General features: G+C 43.1%; 2 protein-coding genes across 2 annotated transcripts in view; one reads left to right on the top strand and one right to left on the bottom strand.

Annotated features, from left to right (window-relative positions):
- Positions 1-8,965, bottom strand: part of dpf1 (double PHD fingers 1) — a 40,483-nt gene extending 31,518 nt beyond the window's left edge. The window contains 2 exon segments of the mRNA XM_051396630.1: positions 8,759-8,949; positions 8,951-8,965. Coding sequence (XP_051252590.1) covers positions 8,759-8,949; positions 8,951-8,965 — 206 coding nt within the window.
- A 1,699-nt stretch (positions 8,966-10,664) lies between these two features.
- On the top strand, positions 10,665-20,365 carry si:ch211-11n16.2 (zinc finger FYVE domain-containing protein 1). The gene is made up of 12 exons (XM_051396629.1): positions 10,665-10,890; positions 11,647-11,928; positions 13,387-13,609; positions 13,784-14,001; positions 14,127-14,233; positions 15,485-15,593; positions 15,743-15,840; positions 15,931-16,048; positions 16,427-16,597; positions 16,813-17,005; positions 17,322-17,420; positions 18,089-20,365. The coding sequence occupies exons 1-12, from the start codon at positions 10,774-10,776 to the stop codon at positions 18,319-18,321; spliced, it is 1,968 nt and encodes a 655-aa protein (XP_051252589.1). The 5' UTR covers positions 10,665-10,773; the 3' UTR covers positions 18,322-20,365.

The following is a 20,365-nucleotide window of genomic DNA, read 5'->3' as shown; positions in this document are numbered from 1 at the left end:
GAGAGCCTTACATGCTGCTTTTTAAAATATTAAGAGGAACATGGTGAATAAAAGACTTGGACTTCAAGGCTGCACTAGTGACCATACTGAAATACCAGAGAGAAAGAGACTGAGTGGGGAAAAAAAAGAAAACATTCAAAATGTAAAACAGCTCACCCCTTAGCTCCCCATCCACCTCCTCCCTCAGCACCCCTCGCACTTCAAACCCTTCCATCCCTCCATCACCTCCATCCCTCTCTCCCTCCAGTGCCTTTAAAGGTACCGGAATAAGTCGGTCCCCCCTCGATAATAAGTTGACAGCTGTAGAAAATGGCTTCTTTCAATTTGGGTGCTCCCAATCTCATTATATTGTGATAGGAGAGCCGCATGACTGTTTGCCTGTTTGGAGGCTCGTACGGGAGAAGAGCTGAGGCACTCGAAGTGGTGAGGCTGAGAGGGAGATACGCAAAGAGAAAGTTGGGAGAAGACACTTGAAGACAGAGAGAAGGGGGGATGAGACGAGCAGAGGAGAAAAAAGGAGAAAGGAAAGTTACATCCACAGAGGGACAGGCAGAAATACAGAGGGACAGGCAGAAATACAGAAAGACAGAGAGGGAAGGGGTGAGGAGAGAAAGGGACAGAAAGAGGATGGACAAAGAGAACAGAGTAGAGAACTCTGCAATAACAGAGCAGGATGACCTGTGAAAAGACTGGCCCACTGATAACACTTCATCTTTCAGCTCACTGTTGTTTAAAAGAGGGCTGCTCACACATTTTTCTGGACCACAAAACCCCGAAATCAGCTGCAAAGAGCTATCAGACAAAATCACACGTTCAACATCAATTTGGAAAATAATAATCTTCAACTCTTAGATTTGATATTTGGGGGGTGTTAGCAGCAAAAAGAACGCGCTCAGCAAACATTACCTCCAGTGCTATCTCTCATTGTTCTGGCCAGCTTGCTCTATAACCAGAATATCAAAGAAATAAACCCATTCTTAATTCAGCACCCTGTTAATCCCTTATGGAGCTGTATGTGGAACACAGAGAGTGATTTAAAAAAAAACACTCACAATAAAATAAAAACTATTATATGAGGTTATTTTTTACTCAGGTGGGTGACAGGGTGGCTTTGAGATTACCAGCTACTGCTGAGTTCATCAATAGCAATGTATCCTGTCACACTGTAAAAATAAAGCATTAGCTGAATGCTGGTAAATTGTACATGTGGCAGCATAGCACAGACTTAAAGGAACAGTTCAACATGATGGGGAAATAAGCAAAGAGTTAGATGAGAATATTGATACCACTCTCATGTCTATACGGTAAACATGCAGCTACAGCCAGGAGACTGTTAGCGTAGCTTAGCATAATGACATAGGGAACCGCTAGTCTGGATCTGTCCAAAGGTAACAAAATAATCTGCCTACCAACACATCTAAACCTAACTAATTAACATATTGTTTGCTTATTCTGAACAAAAGTTTTTGGTACAGAGCCAGGGTAGCTGTTTCCCCCTACTTCCAGTCTTTGTGCTATGCTAAGCTAACAGTTTCCTGACTGTAGCTTCATATTTATCATACAGATATCAAAGTGGTATGAATCTCCCAGCAGGAAAGAGAACGTTCTATTTTCTTTAACAGACAAGGAAGAAAGGCTCCACTACAGCCTACACGTTAACATATTTTCCTCCATGTAGAGGGGGAAACTGTAACGGCTGCAACACTCTGGCCTGTGGCCACTGTGGTCCTACCAACCACGCAGTTGCTGAAACACAGACCGCAGGGAGGAGAGCAGAGAAACCAAACTGCCCATCATCGAACCACACAGCCGATGAAGGAAAACTGAAACCGGATTCTGCACCAACACACACACAAACTGTGGGTATATGCCTCATTCAGCATGAAAATTGATTCCAACATTTTTTGTAATATTTTGAATATTTATTTCTATTTCAGGTTTACTCCAGCTATATTTTGCCCTAATGGATGCACACATACTCCCAAGCGCAGAGAGCTTTTGGAATTAACTGGCATAGTGCCAGCTCTCCAACAAACTGGAGCTGACTACCAAAAATGTCCAGGCAGACATGATGGAAATGACAATCACACAGGCCTGCACTGTGCAAGGGCACAAAAACAACACAAAGGACACCTGTACACATGCATATACACACACGTACACACAGCAACATATGCAACCAAATACATGCACATAAAGTATTACGGCAGCAAAAAGGACATACACCAATATGCATGCACACACAGCAACATAACAAAGAAATACATGCATGCATGCACAATATAGACAATATTATGAACCAATAACCACAGACATACACACACTGAATCAAGATTAGATGAAGAAAGGGAATGAGAGTGCCTGGAGCATGTAGTGTAGGTGTGTGAGTGTGTATGTGTGTGTATGAATCCTAAGCCCACATTGAGCTGTCTGCCTCAGCTTGCACTAAGCAAACAGCAGGGAGGGAGAGGCCTCCATGAAGACACTGAAGAAACTGGTAACACTGGGAGCACACACACACACCAACACAAACACTATTTTGCTCCTGCCAAGCAGTAGACATACAGCCTTCCTAAAAAGCACAGCCACCCCACCAGGCCCACCCTGGGTAAGCTATTGTCTGAATCTCTGGGTGATCCCTCAAGTCCCATCCAGCAGAAGCAGTCCACTTCAGCACATACGGAGTCTCAGTCCAGTGTTGTATCCACACTCTGACACACAGACACACACACACACACACACACACTGCCGGCAGCATTTTCTGGTTACGGTGCGATTAACCACACCAATTAGCTGGTTCCCCAACCAATAGAGAAACAGAGGGCTCCCCCTAGAGGTGAAATCACATCATTGGAAAAAGCCAATAAAATATAAGGAAATCATAAAAATTAGTCCACAATTACAAAAAATGTCAACGCCAACAAAGGATTTCATTTCAATGGTGGTTTCCAACTGGGTGAAATTAGGTAATTAAACTGGAAGGAAATGAAGTAGTCCACATGCAAATGGCTTCATGAGGACTGAGGGCAGATTGTATGGGAGTGATTTGCACTTTAGGTTTGTTAGCAAATGCTGCAGAGACCATGGCTGTTAGCTGTGTGTGTATATGTGTGTATGGGTTAGTTTTAAGCCTGAAAAACACTTGTGCCTACATACTCAAGTCTGTACACCTGGTCTGTACACCTGTCTCATCCACCACTGTCCATCTGTGCCTTTACTCACACATACACACACACACACACACACACACACACACACACACACACACACACACACACACACACACACACACATATTGGTGTTGTCTGGCCTACGGAGCTTTGTGTGTATGTGTATGTGTGTGTGTATGTGTGTGTGTGTGTGCGCACAGTGGAGAACTAATATCAGGCGGCCTACTACTGTACTGTTCCTCCCCTCCCCCCAACCCAGCCCTTCCATGGCTGAACTCAACAGATTAAACTATGCAATATCACCCTTACCAACTCACCCCTCCTCCTCCTCCCTTCACCTCCCCCCATCCTCACCACCCTCAATTCAATTTCTTCCCCCTTCTCTCTCTCTCTCTCTCTCTCTCTCTCTCTCTCTCTTTCTCTCTCACTCTCAGTGAAATGATTTGTCTTTTTTCTTTCTTCTCCCAATCTGTGTGTGCATGTGCGCGTGAACACATTTTCCTGTTCTTCTGAAGATTGTTAGGCTGCAGTAGCAATGATATATATGTGTATACACACATGTGTGTACATATATATATATATATATATATATATATATGTATATACTAATATGTAGTATGCAGACTAACTATAAATAGGCTTATAGAAAATACAGTTCTAAAATATACGGGGGAAACCTCAAGACACACACACTAATGCTATCCAGTTCTTGTGTGAGTTAAGAAAAACAGGTAGAGACATACCTTTGTGTTTGTGTGTGTGTGTGTGTGTGTGTGGGTGTGTGTTGTGACAGAGTGCATGTCAGTCACAAAGACAAAGAGGCCGCACACTCGGTTTGACAGTGACAGACAGACAGATGGACAGACAGGAGTGTGTGTGTGTGTGTGTGGCAGTGAATGTGCAGGAGCGGACGTCTGCCACACTACCAGCTGGAAAACGTCAGTTTCCTCGAATTGCTGTCACAGCACTGCATCTCCGTATGTGTGTGTATGTGCGTGTGTGTATATGCAACTGACTGTTTGCATATTTGAACGTGAGGAGAGCTCTGACAGTGAGGCAGAGTGGGGAAGGTAGACAGAGCCATGCAACAGATCATGTCATTTCTGTCAGAACTTTGTGTTAGCTGCTACGTGTGATTTTAATGAAGAGTTGAGTTTTATTTCAGTGTTTCTCCCTCGTTGTCCACTGGGTGTGGTTATCTTGGAGTCACTATAAAACTGTGAATCATGGGCCTCTCTGTGCATGTATGTGCACTCGTCTCTTGTTTGTGGGTTAGCATGTTTTCGTCTACATATGCATGCACACTCACATCAGTGCATATCTATTTATGCATGCTGACTATTTGTATTTGCGTGTGCATGCATTTCAGGTCTATGTGTGTGGGTGTATATAGCCCGTAGCTAGCTGCAGTGTGTATTGAGGGCAGTACATCAGGGTAAGGCAATCTGCCTCTGAACAGCTCCTTCAGGTGAGATTTATCACCACTGCACTTGGCCTCTTATTATGGCGATGGATTCCCTACCTCTGTATCTGGCCGTGCACGTGTGAGTGCATGTGTGTGTGCGTGTGTGTGTGTTTTCTTAGCCCCCCCCAGTCTGCATCCTTATTAAAGTGCTGCAGAGGAAAGCAGCTATTGGTTTGCGTTGACTCCACCTTCGACAACTCCTGATAGGGATCCACTGGACACGCACAGACACTGGGAATAATATAAATGGAGAGTGACAAGAGAAAAGAAATAATTCTGTGGAGAGGAGAGAAGGGATTTGGGTTTATTAATTCCCTCCATCGCCCACCACACCTTTTGCATTTGGACTACAAGTTGCAACAAAACAAGACTACAAATTCCATATTTCCTGGCTGGAAGTCACGTAAGGTCCCAAAGCAGTGGAGCTGACTGACAGTCAGTTAGGTAGCACTGGAGAAATAGGTCATAGAGCTAAAAATACTTATCTATGTCTCTCTCTTTCTCTCGGTCTCTCTCTATCCTGTCTTCTCCGGGAAAAAAAGATAAAGTAAAACAGATAGAAAGTCTAAATAAGGGGATGATGAAAAGAATAACTCTAAAAAAGAAATACCCTTAAAAACATCAGACCCCAGGCTTACTCCCATACGAATGGGAAAAAAACTGAGAGCAAGAAAGGGAATGAGAGAGTGTCACTCCGTGTGTTTCCCAGTGTGTGCACGTGCATGTGTTTGTGTGTCCCTATCTACACGGGTGATACCGCACAAATGAGCGAGTGAGGGAATGAAAGGGAAAGATTGAAAGAGGAAGAAAGATCTAGAAATGGATGCTCAGGCTGTGGTTTCAACCATCACGTGGGGCTGTTTGCACACAGAGCCGGTTATTACATGGAACTCATTTAGCTCGGCTCAGTCAAGCAGGGCAGAAATAATATTATATAGGCCCTTCCACAACTGCTGCCAATACCAGAGCACACTATTATCTACATCTCCCCCGCCAACCAGCACAAGGAAGTAATATTGCTGAAATATATATGCCACATCAACTGCCATTTTGAGAGATTCAGACACCTGCACCTTTAAAATTAGTTAAATTCCTACTTTTAATTGAACTGAATTGCACTTGTTGCTAAAATGTTTAATCATTTACGTGCAATGCAACCATTCCACCAAGATCTTCATGTCTTCTTTATAACCAACATGGTAACAAATGGAAAGATAGAATCATTTGGTATGAACAGTGGACTATTCTGCCAGTAGATAGTCCAAATCTACAGTAAATCCCTCTAAAGGAACTCTTAGGAATAAGCTATCCAACAAGATTTAAGGGGGATCTGACAAAATGCATTGAGAATTTCCTTCAGTACTTTTTGCTGAATATTAAAGTGGTGACATGCCTTGACTCACAATGCAAAGAACTATCATGGCGGAGGGAGGAGAGGGGTGGGGGGTGGGGGGTTGAGGGCAGGCGACTTGGAGGGCTCAGATGGTCTGAGGCCGAAAAAAAAAAAAAAAGAAGGAAAATGGCATAGAGAGGGTGAGCGAGAAAGAGAGGAAATGGCTGAACAAAAGGGAGATGGCGAGGAAGAGTGATGGATGGAGAAAGTGATGAAGGAGACGGGGCAGCAGGGGTGATAGGAGGACAGGCAGGAAGGAAATACGAGGGAGAGGGATGGAGGAGAGGAGAAGGAGAGATTAAACTAGTCTCTAATCCAGCCGAGAGATAAACGAAGAGAGGGCTGGTGGGGAAATGCCCAGTAGATTGGAGCTAGCTGCTCTCCTCCACTGATTTGCCTTTGCACACGAATGAACCCTCCACTGTACTTCCACGCACACACACACATCATCTGGCTATCGCACTACATTGTACACAGCAAGTCTCGGCTGGGTGATGGGCAACGATTGTAAATTCTTCCCACAGAATTTACATCCACTCAATTCATTATAATTTCCTGCTGAGATTCAACTAACTTTAAGGACATTTAGGGACACAACAGGCATTGTCTCCGGCACACAGCCAACCACCCTATTAGGCCCAACACTGAACCAAATTTCGCTAGTTGTTTGGCCCATTTTACTGGATAGGCCTCTAATTTGTAAGCCTCTAATAGCAAGTTTGTTTGTAGACATGCTAATTACCAGGGCTTGTTTAAAAGCTGATCGCAGTGTGGTAACTGGAACGTAGTTAAACTCATACTGCGTAACGATGGCATTTATACAGTTGGTGAGATGTTAAAGGCAGCGTTGATTGCTGTGGCCTTGTGTAATAAATACATTCAGCTTCATTATTGCACATAGAGTCAGATGCTGAAGTGGAGACAGCGTGCCAGCATCCCTGCAGGTCTCAATCTGGCTGACAACTTTGCCGCTTTGTTCTATGTCTTCTTTTTCTGATTTCATCCAACTTTAAGTATCTTAAAATCAATGTAAGACCAGCATTGGAAAGTGGGCGCTAGTTCATTAGTTGCTTGCCCTGAGCCTCTTTTTTAACCATTTACTTCCTGCTCCCTTTATGTTTTCCCTATTCTATTCTCCTCCTGCTACCACAACCTCGTCCCCCCCGTCCTGGTACCACATCAGTATATATATTCCATGCAAATCAGTCGATTTAATCCCCTTGACATGGTGTCAGCCAGGGCCTCTGGGAGCAATCTGGCCACACTTTGGCTCTGCTTGGACGAGCATGCCATAGAGGAGAGGAGGAAGAGGAGGAAAGGAAAGGAGAGGAGGCTCTGAACACAAAAGGTCCCACATTACAGCCTCCATCCAGTCCACCTGTCCTCCTGTGTCATCCTCACATAACATTACAGGACACCAGCTCATTAGAACGGAATTAAACCTTGCAATAATTCATCTTTCTTTTCCTATTATTAAGGTGTGTGCTGTGGTATGAGTAAACCGCATTTGGCCAACACACTAAAATAGCATCACAGTCAATCAGGGCAGCACACAGTTGCCCAATCAGTACCATTCCAGTGAAGGGCTCTTCAAAGCAGGCACGTACAGGGCAGTCGTTCATGGAATTGCATGAAATGTCGCCTGTGTCTGCATCTCAGAGAGGCTGACAGACAGACAGACAGACAGACAGGCAGGCTGTATCCCATATCCCTGCTCAGGTGAAACCTGTGCAGCATCCGATGTGCGCCCCTGTTTTTGCGTGACTTTTCTTTGTTTCAAACTGCCCAAGCTGGGTCTTTTGTGTGCTCAAACACTCCTCGGTTGTACGTTTATATTGGAGCTATTGTGGGGGGGGGAATCTCTGTAAGTACCCGCTGACAGACGCACATCAGCCACCTTTTTGGCCGGGAGCCCAGGCGGGCAGCAGGCGTCTGCATTCCGCTGAAACCAGTCTGAGAAAAACACAAAAAGACCCCCAAAAAAGCCAGCACAAAGGGGATCATTACAGGAGAAACTTCACGGGAATTCCACCCGTTTAAAGACCCATTGGTGGAAACAAATGCCCGTTCAGATGCACGTTAAGTGTTAAACGGTACAGATTGTATTATAGGCGCTGAAGATGAAAGCAAGTCTCGGAGTTGAAGCCGTGTACACCAGCGTATTTACCTCAGACTGTATATTTCCGACAGGTCCGGCGGTAAAGGTAACGCTGCAGCCTAAAAGCCGAGCAGGGAGCTTCATCCTGCCTACCTGTTTACCCCCTCTCTGTCCAAAAAATGTGCACACAGGTACTGTAAAGCCATCTAAGCCCCCTGCCTCCGGGCCAGCCTGCTACTCCAGCCTGGCTTTGACCGTGATCTTGGCTGGCTACACTGACAAGGGACATACCGGGTCACCCAAATCTACCTCCAGCATTCCTCCATATCCCTGCACACACGCTGCTGTTGGCTCAGGGAAATGATTCTATGAATTGCATCGGAGCGCACAATAATAATCCCCCTCACGCCAAAGAAACACAGAACCTCCCGCCAGCTTCAAATATAACTTTTCTTTAGGGCTTATTCGCCTCCGCTGACATTATCTGTATCGGTGCTGTATGCATTGCATGTATAGATGTATTGGTAATCATGCTGAGAAATATCAGGGAATTTATGAGGCTCTTAAATTGCACTGACAGCATGCACAAATACAAGAAAAGCGCAAACGCTCAGGAAATGTGTTGTACTTACGATTTGAGGGGGTTCTGTACCGCTGTGGCCATTTTGATATAGTATGATAGAATGCAACACTGCAGAGCCCGGTATTGTACATGTAATGTAGCAGCTATTTCAATTTCATTCATTCTCTGGGGCTGCGGCTGGAGCGAGCAGCCAATGGGAGGCGGGAGCGCTCTGTGACAGCTTTGGGGAAGTGTAGTTTTTTATGCATGTCAACATGAGACATGCCGAGGAGGAGCGCACTACAAGTACCAGCGGGGAGAGCGGTTTCAGTGGACCACGGTCCCGCCTCGGACTTGTAAGGGCAAAGCCATCCCCCAGTTCCGAATTTATATATTTTTTTAAAAACCGTCTCCAGTTATGTGAAGGTTGGGTTGCAGGACTGTCTGTCAGTCTGAGTGTGCCAGTTCCTCTCATGCATTGTTGTCTTCTCTGCATGATGAGGATGGGCTGGAGTCTGCACTGGCTGGTCCCGAAATTGCATCACATCATGGAAGTGGCAACTTGATGGATACATTTCATACTGAAGGCTGGCGGTGAATGGGATTCAAAGAGAAAATAATATCAAGAAATCACTCATAATTATTTTATTCTTTGCATAGGGACAGCAAGGGGGTATGGGTGTAACATTTAGTGAGGCATATAGACCAGGTATCTATCACCTTACCAGTTTATTGCTTATTATACAGAACTAGTGTAGAAGATCAAAAAACAATTACATTTTCATAAAAGCATGATTTAATTTTCACTACAACATTCAGACAACATATACAGGTGGTCAACTTTATTCTACTAAAGAGTAGTTGAATAACATTTTATAATGGATTACAGGCTATTACCCCTCTGTGACATCTATTTAGGGCAAATTAAGAGACGCTGTGTCTACATAACCTCACATCATGGTGGCATGTTGATAGGCCCATGGTTAATCTTATATTATCTATGCTAGGTAGCCCTGCACTGAGCAGCTTTAATTATTCATTAATCAGGGGCGATGGGTTGGGAGTAGGCCTATAATTGATTCTTTCAGACATTTGTCTCTCATGGTTGAGCTCAGAAAAAGGCTGGGACCCTCTCCAATCTCCTCACTCCTCCACCCTTTCTTCCTTTCCTCCTTCCTTCCTTAATTCCTTCTTTAATTCCCTCCCATCTGCTTTCTCTTCCTGCTTGCATACTTCCTGTGTCTTGTGTCATTATTTTGAATGTGTTACACTAGACCAAGACTTATTTTAACTATTATGAACTTCCCCCAATATTAATTTAATAATTTGGGAAAGAAGGAAGGAAGGAAGGAAGGAAAGAAGGAAGGGAGGAAGGAAGGAAGGAAGGATGGAGCTCAGCTAAGACTGTTAGTGAAGCAATGCTGGAATTTCTTTCTCCTTGTCATGTTAGCAGCAGTGGCGCCGCTCTGAAGCCATTCAGTGACATGTGATATTTATAGATCTGTGCTAACAAATATTTAATGAACATTAGCAAGCAGCTCTAACATGGCAGCACCGCTCCAATAAAACACTCTGCCAGTTAAATGGAAACTTTGAATCATTGTATGTTACCGTTATTATGAATTAGTTGGAGTAAAAAAAATATATACTGTATACTGTTTATGTTGGGGGGTTTTCCAGCTTTACTCAGTAGAACAAATATATGGACTTTTGTTTCGTTTGCATGATTGGTCTAAGCTTTAAAAATCAACTACAGAATACACACAGAATTTATGGGTCTGTAAGTTCATCATCATCTCATTTTATGCTTTCTTATCCTCGCGAATCGCAAGTTTGTGAAGTGGCAGGTCCGGTGTCATCCTACACTTTGGCCACAGGGTGGTGCTGACGTACCAGACATGACGCTGACCAAACGTAACTACCAATAACAATGCGTCTTACGTCACTGGCTGCGTGCTCCCTGGCTCCTCCCGCAGCGTCAGTCGTACACGCGCTGATGTTGTGATTGACGGACAAACAGAAGTCATGTTGAACTTTCGTTTTGCTTTTCGCCGTCACAAAAATGTTTTAAGTAATTAAACCACGATGTCCGACATATTGATGAAAGAAATGGAGAGTGTATCGGTCAGTCCGTTGAAGGCGGAGGAGCGTCCGGACGGTGTCTCGAGCTTCCTGTTGGTGGATGAGCAGGAAAACCTTCAGGTAAAGTTAGCTAACGGCTGCTAGCATGTAGCTGCTAAGCTAAGAAGAGCAGGACAACACATTTTAATGGAGGCCACTAACTATCTGTTGTCACTGTGCTGACACATCAGCCCTGTTAGCTAACTAAACACCATGCTGTGTTATTCTTTCTAACTCGAGGAATTCATCTCCTTCTGTCACGGTTTGTGAATGTAACAATAAACAGCTTTTACCCGGGACATCCGTCATGTTTAGCCTGTAGATATGTTTTCGCTATCAAGAGCTCATGTTGACACCTCAAAGAAATAAAATAATAAAATACTTTACTATAACCGTGGTCGGCAGAGCATCAGATGTGTTTCTTATTGGGAAAGTCCCTGGTGAGTCATAGAGCCCAGCTGACCCACAGGGAGGCACCCTCTCACTGTGCTCCTACTGCAGTACAAAGTGCAGCCGGTAATCGGTATTTTCCGATTTGTCTGGGATGTATGCACAACTAATTTTGTCCTAGGAGAGTTGAAGGCTCAGCAGCACGTTGTTAATTAATACAGACTTTATTTCAAAGATGTTTTTTCCTGGACTGATTGTTAATAGTCTCAGATAAAAGACCACAGATAACCCAGTTCTTTAGTTTGTGTTGAGGCTCCTTGTCATCCAGAACTAAATTGTTCACACAAATTCAATAAGATTTCTCCTTGATTCAATGAAGTCAGCAGGGGAGTTAATGATATCAAATTAAGACAGGCCAGCAATCCATCCTCTGTAATCTGCTTCCAGGTCCGCGATGAGTCTGAGTTTGTGGACAGACTCGGCTGTGGGGACGTGGCGGGAGTCAAGGTCCTTTCCATCTTTGGCAACACTGGTGATGGCAAGTCCCACACCCTCAACCACATCCTGTTCGGTGGTAAGAGTGTGTTCTACACATCCAAGTCCCCCAGCTCCTGTACGGTGGGAGTGTGGGCCGCGTACGACCCCACCCTCAGCCTGGTCGCCCTGGATACTGAGGGCCTGTTGGGGGCTGCAGCCAATCAGAACCAGAGGATGCGGCTGCTGCTAAAGGTAATTTTAGTGGTCGCTTGTTGGTTTTGTTGGAATTAACTGATAGCTGGATGCGTTCACACAAAATAGTTTGCACAAGGTACAGTTCAAATTTTCGAATTCACATTTTGACCATGGCTAGTGTTTTTTGTTTAGTTTTTTTGCCTCATAGGTTTCTTAATAGATCCTAAATTTTATTATAGCATCTCAAGAGTCCCATGTCCAGCTCAGTGTTGCTTCAGAGCTATGTAATTATATCAGCACACAGCTGTGAGAAGGGTACGGACACACATGTGTCCCTGTACATTTAGTCAGCTGGTAAAGTAGTGAAATGTGTTGTGAATTTTGAAACTTACCAGTTTTGTGTATTCTTTTATATAGCTTCCACACACAATTAACAATATTTCTGCAGTGCTCAAAAGTAAGAATGTCCTGTTGTCCTGTGACATTTAAAGTAGCACCTGAGCCACAAACACATAGTGAATGGAAAAGTAGAATAATGAATTACAAATTAAATTCTTCCGCTTGTTAGTTGTTCAAATTTGAAAAATGTGAGGCGGCACCAGCTGAAGCTCTATGCTACGTCATACATAAGCTTACACACATAATCAGTCTTAGATCAATGTTGCCAACTTGGTGACTTTCTTGCTAGATATAGCAACTTTATTATAAAAAGTGACTAGTTACAAATTTAGCAGCTTATTCAGGGTGAAGGCGAGAAATATATTCAAATATATTATAATTCAGTCCCACGCCTGCAGCTCACAGTAAACGCAGTCTTCTTCCAACCGCACTGAGGTCTCTCCTTCTCCTCTTGTGCCGTGCGCAGGCAGTCAGGAGGTGTGGGCATGTGCGGCATGCTTGACCTTCTTTCTCTTTCTCTCTCACCAGATCTCTGGATTTGGATGTTTTTATAGCCTGTAAATATGTAAATAGTTATTTGACCTTCCCTCATACTCTTGCTGTCTTAGTGTGTTCCTATAGCTTACATGTAAATAGTTCGTTTGAGCGTGTGAATAATAAAGTAGTTCATTCTTCTGCCTCCCTTTTTGGATTTCTTTTTACCTTTTTTGCTTCAAAAATACGATATCACTGTATGGTCAGACCAGAGTGAGTCACTGAAGTGATGCATGTTACTGAAACAAAGTTATTAAACTATATTCATTATTATCATTCAAAGAAACAAGAACCTCAGTTTGGTACAGTTGACAGTAGAATTCGGGACATTTGCGTGAAAGGAAAGACGTTTTTCTGAGTACCTTAGAGTGCTGTTGTGTGTTCAGAATATCTTAAATGTGGACTTTCTCTGTACCTCTCCTTACACTCGCTAATTTGTCAGCTAATCCTTTCACGCTGACATCTATATTCCATTTTTCCATGCGTCTTGTTTTCTTGGATGTAGGTCATAGATGCTGCTTCTGTTTTAGCTCTCTATATATATATAATATATATATATATATCTACTCCCTTCTCTCATAGGTATTGGCAGTGTCTGATATAGTAGTCTATCGTACACGGGCAGAGCGCCTGCACAACGACATGTTCCTGTTCCTGAGCAGCGCCTCAGGGGCCTACCTGAAGCACTTCACCCCGGAGCTCAGAGCTCTTTCCAGCCGTTGTGGTCTGGACGTGCCCCTCTCTTCTCTCGGGCCTGCTGTTATCATCTTCCAGGAGACAACACACACCCAGTTACTTGGTCACGGTAGGGGAAGGAAATATACTACATTTTATGCATATACTGTATGTGATCACAAAAACACACCTCAGCAATTCTTTGCCTTTTTTTACAGGATGTATTTTTCTGTTTTTTGAACTCTTGTTCTGTGGTTCCTGCTGTCCAACTACCAATTTATTTGCCTTTTTCTTTCCCTTGTAGATTCTAAGGTAGCCGGCCATGCTGACACGCTGCTCCAGAAACGGTTTCACGACCTAGGCTTGGGGACAGAGGCCTTCAGCTCGGTACAGTATGTAGGCACCCAGACCATCACTCCTCCCACTGACTACAGCAAGCTGCTGGAGGCCGTCAGGCAGCAAGTGAAGAACACTCATACACGTTCGCCCCGCCAGCCCGGGATAGTGTTTCACGCCCTGGAGGTAAGCTGTGGACCTTCTGTGTTAAATGGAAACCAAGTGAAATCTTAGAGACATTTAACATGAAAAAGTTTTGCTCTTTGTTCTGTCCCCTTTTCTTCTCTCCCATCCTTCTTATGTTTCCTTAGGCCCTAAGTGAGCGTTTCTGTGGGGAACTGTTGGATGACAAGATGGCCCTGTATTCCTTCTTCCCAGACGAGTACTTCACCTGCTCCGCTGTCTGCCTCAGCTGCAAGTAAGTCATTACAAACACTTTTGAGAAGATTCCTTTTTCAACTTTCCTCCATTCTGGAGGTATAATTGTGCCTGAAATTTTTACCAAGATCAAAATCCAGGAAGATTACGACTGAAACTCACAAACAAATAAATTCAGTCAGAGATGAAACACTTTACTTCTCTGTGCTTGCTTTAAACCTCTCATCAGTTATATTGTTCCCCAAACACCTTTTTTATATTTTCTAAAGATGAAAAAACCTAGTATTCTTTGGAATGATCCATAGAATATGTCAAACTTTATTATTAATAAGAATATCGGGGATGGCTGTATCAAACCTCTAGCGCTGTAAATCTTGAGTTCTTCTATGCTTAATGCCTTTGAGAGATCACTTGCTCTCGTACTCCCCAGCTGTCACACCAATCTACTGTCCATTACTCCGTTTCACACAGAAAAGTGTCTTTCATTTAGCCTTGAACACTTGGAGACAGGTCAGATGGCCATTTGAGCTAAAAGCATTTCCCACTCTGGCATCAATGGCATCTAATCTTGCTCCCCCTCTGTTATGGATGAAATCTGCTCCTCATGGTCAGACCTTAGCATTAGCAGGTTCAGAGAGCTGTGCATTGATCCTTTGCATCCTTTCAGGAAATTGTAGATACAGTTTTTTTTTAGCTAAACATCATTTTAATGTTTGGAGTTGGACTGTGGAGATTTAGTAGATATAGTAGTGTAACAAGCTATTGAAACGTTTTCATGGACGACCAAAATCATTTTTCAAAGCAGAGTATTGTTCATCTCTGGTGCAGATTTCTAAAGGTTTGTCTAAATGTAACTCTTTTTACTACAAATACTTACTTTAGGGAACGTTCCTCTTCTTCAGGCTCTTCATACAGCAGTTAAAGGCTTTTATTTCCAGATGGAAACATAAACAGACACACAAACAGAACTCTTTCAGTCGTTTCTGGCTGAATCACAGAGTTGGAATTTATCCTCTTAAAACAGATCTGTTGTTGTTCTTATGGATGTTAACTGTCTCTCCAGTGGGACACATAAAACCTGATGTGTTTTCCATATTTTTTGAAAGGCAAAATGGGAGTCCCCTTATCTTTTGTGTTTCTGTTTTATGGAAAGCTGAGAGAAGTGTGAGTAGGAGAAATCATAACACTGGTTCTGAAAGGATCCAGTCCAGGATTAATGGACTGTACACATTGTTCAGACTTTTACAGAACCTGCCCTAATCTGAAACATCTCATTTTGTCTCTTCTTCAGCATTCGCTGTAAAAATGGAATGAACCACCTAAGAGACAGGGTCCCCCATATGGCAGATGGGCTGTGCCAGTATGCACACCAGTACAATAACAAGGTTCTTATCTGTAAGGTAAGACTGCCTCCTGACGCCAGTTTCGTTTGCTAGTTTAGGTCAGATGAGAACTCTCCGTTTCCTCTCTCTCTTTCCATTGCCCCTTTTCTAATTATTCTTTAATATATATACAATATATAATCGATGCAATTGTTTTATGTCTACAGCGGTGCTATGAAGGCGGCAGAGAGGTGATTGTCATTCCCAAGACGTCAGCTTCCAGTGACAACCCATGGTTTGGACTGGCCAAGTATGCCTGGTCAGGGTACGTAAAAACACACACACAAAATAAATATACATCTTTTCATTGCTTTTCATCCTGCCATCTCACGTTGTCTCCACACCTCCCTCTCAGCTATGTGTTGGAGTGTGCTAGCTGTGGTGTTATCTACCGCAGCAGACAGTACTGGGTGGGAAACCAGGACCCTGAGAGCGGTGTGGTACGATCTGAGGTTAAGCATGTCTGGGAGGGGGTGAGTACTCCATCCTTCTTCTCTTTCTCCAGTTTCTAGTTTCAGTACAAACGTTGAATACTGAAATCATTAAGGGATCTGATTGATGAGTTTATGCATCATAAGCTTGCATAAAGATTAATTCGTCATTAAATGCTTCTCTGACATTAAAACGACACTAAAATGACAACATCTTACATGAAGTTTAGTGTGCAGTTAGATGAGAGAGACTGAGAACTTGCAGGTGCTACATTTGAACTATCTGCTTCTATAGGTATTAATTGATTAATTCCTATTTTCTCCATCTATCTCACATCCTTCTCTGCCTCACTCAGCAACTATAAAACCGTGTGCACCTCGGCTTCAATTGCATTTTTTCGTCCCTCTTCCTTCTGTCAGTCGGACACCTTTCTGACCACCCACCAGAACGCCGCCCAGAGGGTCCTTGATGGGATGAACTACATGATTCAGTCAGTGTCGGAGTACAGCACCGGCCCCACCAAAGCTGTCACTGCCTGGCTCACTGACCAGGTGGCGCCCCCATACTGGAGACCCAATACAGAGATCACTGTGAGTATGACGAGCTAAAGCCGAGACAAACAAACACTGCACAGAATTTCAGATTCCAAGTATTAAAGTTGTAATACACACATGGAAATATCTCCTTTTTAAAATGAGAACAGCTTAACACACAGAAATTGTTGAACAAATCACTTACTCAGTGCCTGCAATAATAATGTTATCATGTCTCTCCTTCCATTATTGAATCTTCCTCTTCTCTAAAGGCCTGTCACGGCTGTCAGAAGGTGTTCGTGGAGGCGGAGAGGAAGCACCACTGCCGATCATGTGGCGAGGGGTTCTGCCATCCCTGCTCCAGCCACAGGATGCCGGTGCCAGAGAGAGGCTGGGGCAGTGGCCCTGTCAGGGTGTGCAAGGCCTGCTACCGACAAGGAGGGCCAGCTGACACTAACAGCCAGGGTGAGACTCTTCCAGCCAGTTAGTGAACTTCAACCGGGCAGCATATGTGAAATCACATAAATATCATTTTAATCAAGCAAAAATTATTGGCAGATCTTTTTACATTATATGGATTCAAACTACGGCCGTTCTGCCCGTAATCATTACATTTTTTCGCATCTTATCCTTCTGATTAGTCATTACTTAACTTACACCTAGATTTCCAACTTTATTTCATTTTCTTTTTTGTAAAATGTGTTTAATTTCAATTAAATTTACTGTGTACTATGCACGTATGTCTTTGTCTCTCACACATTTACACACCTCTTTTCTTTAGTGTGTAAGGTGGAGCCTCGTGGTCTGATAGCTCGCAGGGTGACGGAGGTGGCCCAGTCTACACTGGACATGGTCACCACGGCTGTGGACTACCCTCTCTGTGAGTGCAGCTGCATTTCACCATTACACATTCTGTCAGTACCCTGCAGCTGGTTGCACATTATCTCTAGGTCAGATGGCTTTTGACCAATCAGATTTTTGTTGAACATGATTGTAATTACCAGTTTTACAGTACAAAAATAATGTGATTTGACCTGTTGTATCACCAATGCAATCATCAGCTAAAATTGTCATTTTCAAATTAAAAACAAATGTTTTATTTGTTTGTCTGTTAGATGAACATAAAGGAATTACAACGATTTTGAGGGAAGAAATAAATGGAAATCATGTTGCAGCAAACCCCAAATTTGTTCTGACAACAATAGTTCATTTTAAATTCTGGCAAATGAGGTGGATGTGTTGAACAACTAGGCCTCTTTGACTTGATGGCTCTCCTGCAAGGAATGCGTGGCATAAATAAGCATCTAATTATCTCGAAGCTATCCATCCATCTGAGATATTTAATGTCTGTTTGGAGATTCACACCATAAACATTAATGAAGCTTGGGCTCCTGTAAAGTGATTCACACCCACCCCAGTGCATATAATATTATGCAGTTTCACAGAATGTTCTGTTCAGATATGGATTTTTACGATCCAATAAAAACATATGCAATCACTGCCAAAAATCTTGAAATAAATATTTATTGTTCCATCCAATCCCCTTAGGTTTTGTGAAAGATGTGGCTCGGCCAGACTACTGGGTGCCAGACCAGGACATCACCCAGTGCCACCAGTGCTCCAAAACCTTCACTCCGGCAATGTCCAAGCACCACTGCAGGGCCTGTGGACAGGGTGTGTGCGGCCCCTGCTCCACCCACATCAGGCCCGTGCCCTCCCGAGGCTGGGACCACCCGGTCAGAGTGTGTGACAGCTGCCATGCCCGCACGGATAGTCTGTGAGCTTTTTTTTTTTTTTAACCAGGAGAACTTCTCAAAGTGCACTCGGTCTTCCTCAGATGATCCACAAAAACACTGTGAATCCTGGCACTGCTGCTCCGAGAGAACACAGAGGATTGATCACTCAGCACTAAATGGCAGAACTGGAATCAGCCTTAGTTTTGCATGAGAAGACAGGATGTGTTGAAGCTTAAATTGGTCCCCAACTGGACCGGGTGTTTTATCAGTGCTAACCTAGGATCGGCTTTCCATATCATCTGCCTTCCCTGACCAGCTGATTCTGCAGTACTTCTGAGGTCAGACATACTACAGCCCCACTGAAACAGTCAAACTGCTATAAAATCAACTGGACAAATGGAAAGCTTGGGCTTGTGATTTTAACTGACTTGTGGAAAATGAAGACATACGACTCTCAGTTCTCACTGTAACAGCAGAGCTTGTACTCTTAACTGCAATCGAGTGTGGTTTTCCTTGTTCATTCATTTGTGTATGCACAGTCCTGCAACCCGCTGCCCACTCTCAATCTGAACAATTTGTTAGCTAAAAATGGAAAGGGGAACACGTAAAATGAAGGCGTGCACTGGGAATAGTGGGCGATTTTAAAGTTTTTAAATCTGTTTCAAAAAGTCTTGAGCCATCTCAACAACTTGCATTGTCTCTGCAAAGCCCTCAGAAGAGTAGAAATTATGTGAGGTGATTTTAGCTTATATCCTCCTCACGATCCTCCTCTGAACCATCTCTTTCTCTCTCTGGGGTAAAATGAAAATAATGGACGGACGGGGAAACAGAAACTAGTTCAAACTTTTGGAAAAACCTAACTTTGTGTGTGACTGTTACTCCGGGCAGAATGAGATCCAAGATGGGAGAAACACAAGCTACAGCAGTGTGTGCCTTCATGGGAATCTTAATTCCCATTTCTAACCATAGGGGCTATGGTTTGCTTTTGGGGAGTCCTCCATATGTGAATAGGGGTAATAAGATTATTTGTGCCTATTTACAGAGCAAAGTTATTTTCAGCCTCTGATCTAACTCTTACAGTGACAACATGGTGAAACGGATATACAAATGTAGCACAATACAATATAGACATTCCAGTGGAAGTACTTGTGTACTCATGTAGATTTACCTCTCAGAGGTCATTATAAAAAGTGGAAGTGATATGTGTGTGTTGATAAAAAATTTGTTTCTTTTGAAGGGAGTTCCTCTGGGTAACATACTGGATGCATTAATGCCACATTTCTCTCTCTGTATAGAAATAATCAATTCAGTTTTCAAGATTTAATTTTTTCCAGTAAACTCTAGCATTTGACAATCTTGATTTTTTTTCCCCCTTCCATAAATCAGGCTCGTCCAAATAAAGAAAACAAAGAAAATGTTGTGTCTCTACAATTGTATTCAGTCTGTCTCTCCCCCTCTCTCTCTAATCTCTCCATAATGTCCATTCATGCTTTATTTGCATGAATGGGCAGTAAACATTGTTGCAAAAGTAATTAGATGACAACACAAAGACATTGTGGCAGTTACAAAAAAAAGAACATATGAATCAAATGAGGATTAACCTGCTAAATAATCCAAACACATTATCTGATGGTGAGGCTGAAATCTGCATATTTACCCAGCAGGACTCTTCACAGCCTAATTATTAAAAAACTGGTGTTTGTTTTAGCCCATGTTTATATTTAGAACAGGAGAGTAAATAATGTGCTTTGTCTTAATTTACAATACCTCTGTTTTGCTTTTCTTTGAACTGATGAATATCAGGGAGTTATTAAGCTACTTCTATGCAGAATTTGGTAGTACTGTACTGTTGGTCAGTTGGTTTTGTTTAGTCTTTCGTCCTCATAAAACTGTTTTTATTAGCAGTGTCCATTTCTATTGAGTTTTGTGGCTGTGGGCGGTAAATGTGGTGTTTGTGCTAAGTCTCCTGCTTTTATATAAAAGCTTGATTGGTAAAGACTTTGCAGCTGTCTCTCCTATTTGCAGCAGCAGTAAATGCGTTCCTTTCACTGTCATATACTCAGAGATTAAAGGTTGTGTCCAAATTGTA

Source organism: Dicentrarchus labrax, unplaced genomic scaffold, assembly GCF_905237075.1.
Source record: "Dicentrarchus labrax unplaced genomic scaffold, dlabrax2021, whole genome shotgun sequence".
Lineage (NCBI taxonomy): Eukaryota > Metazoa > Chordata > Actinopteri > Moronidae > Dicentrarchus > Dicentrarchus labrax.
This window is presented reverse-complemented; position numbering and strand designations above follow the sequence as displayed.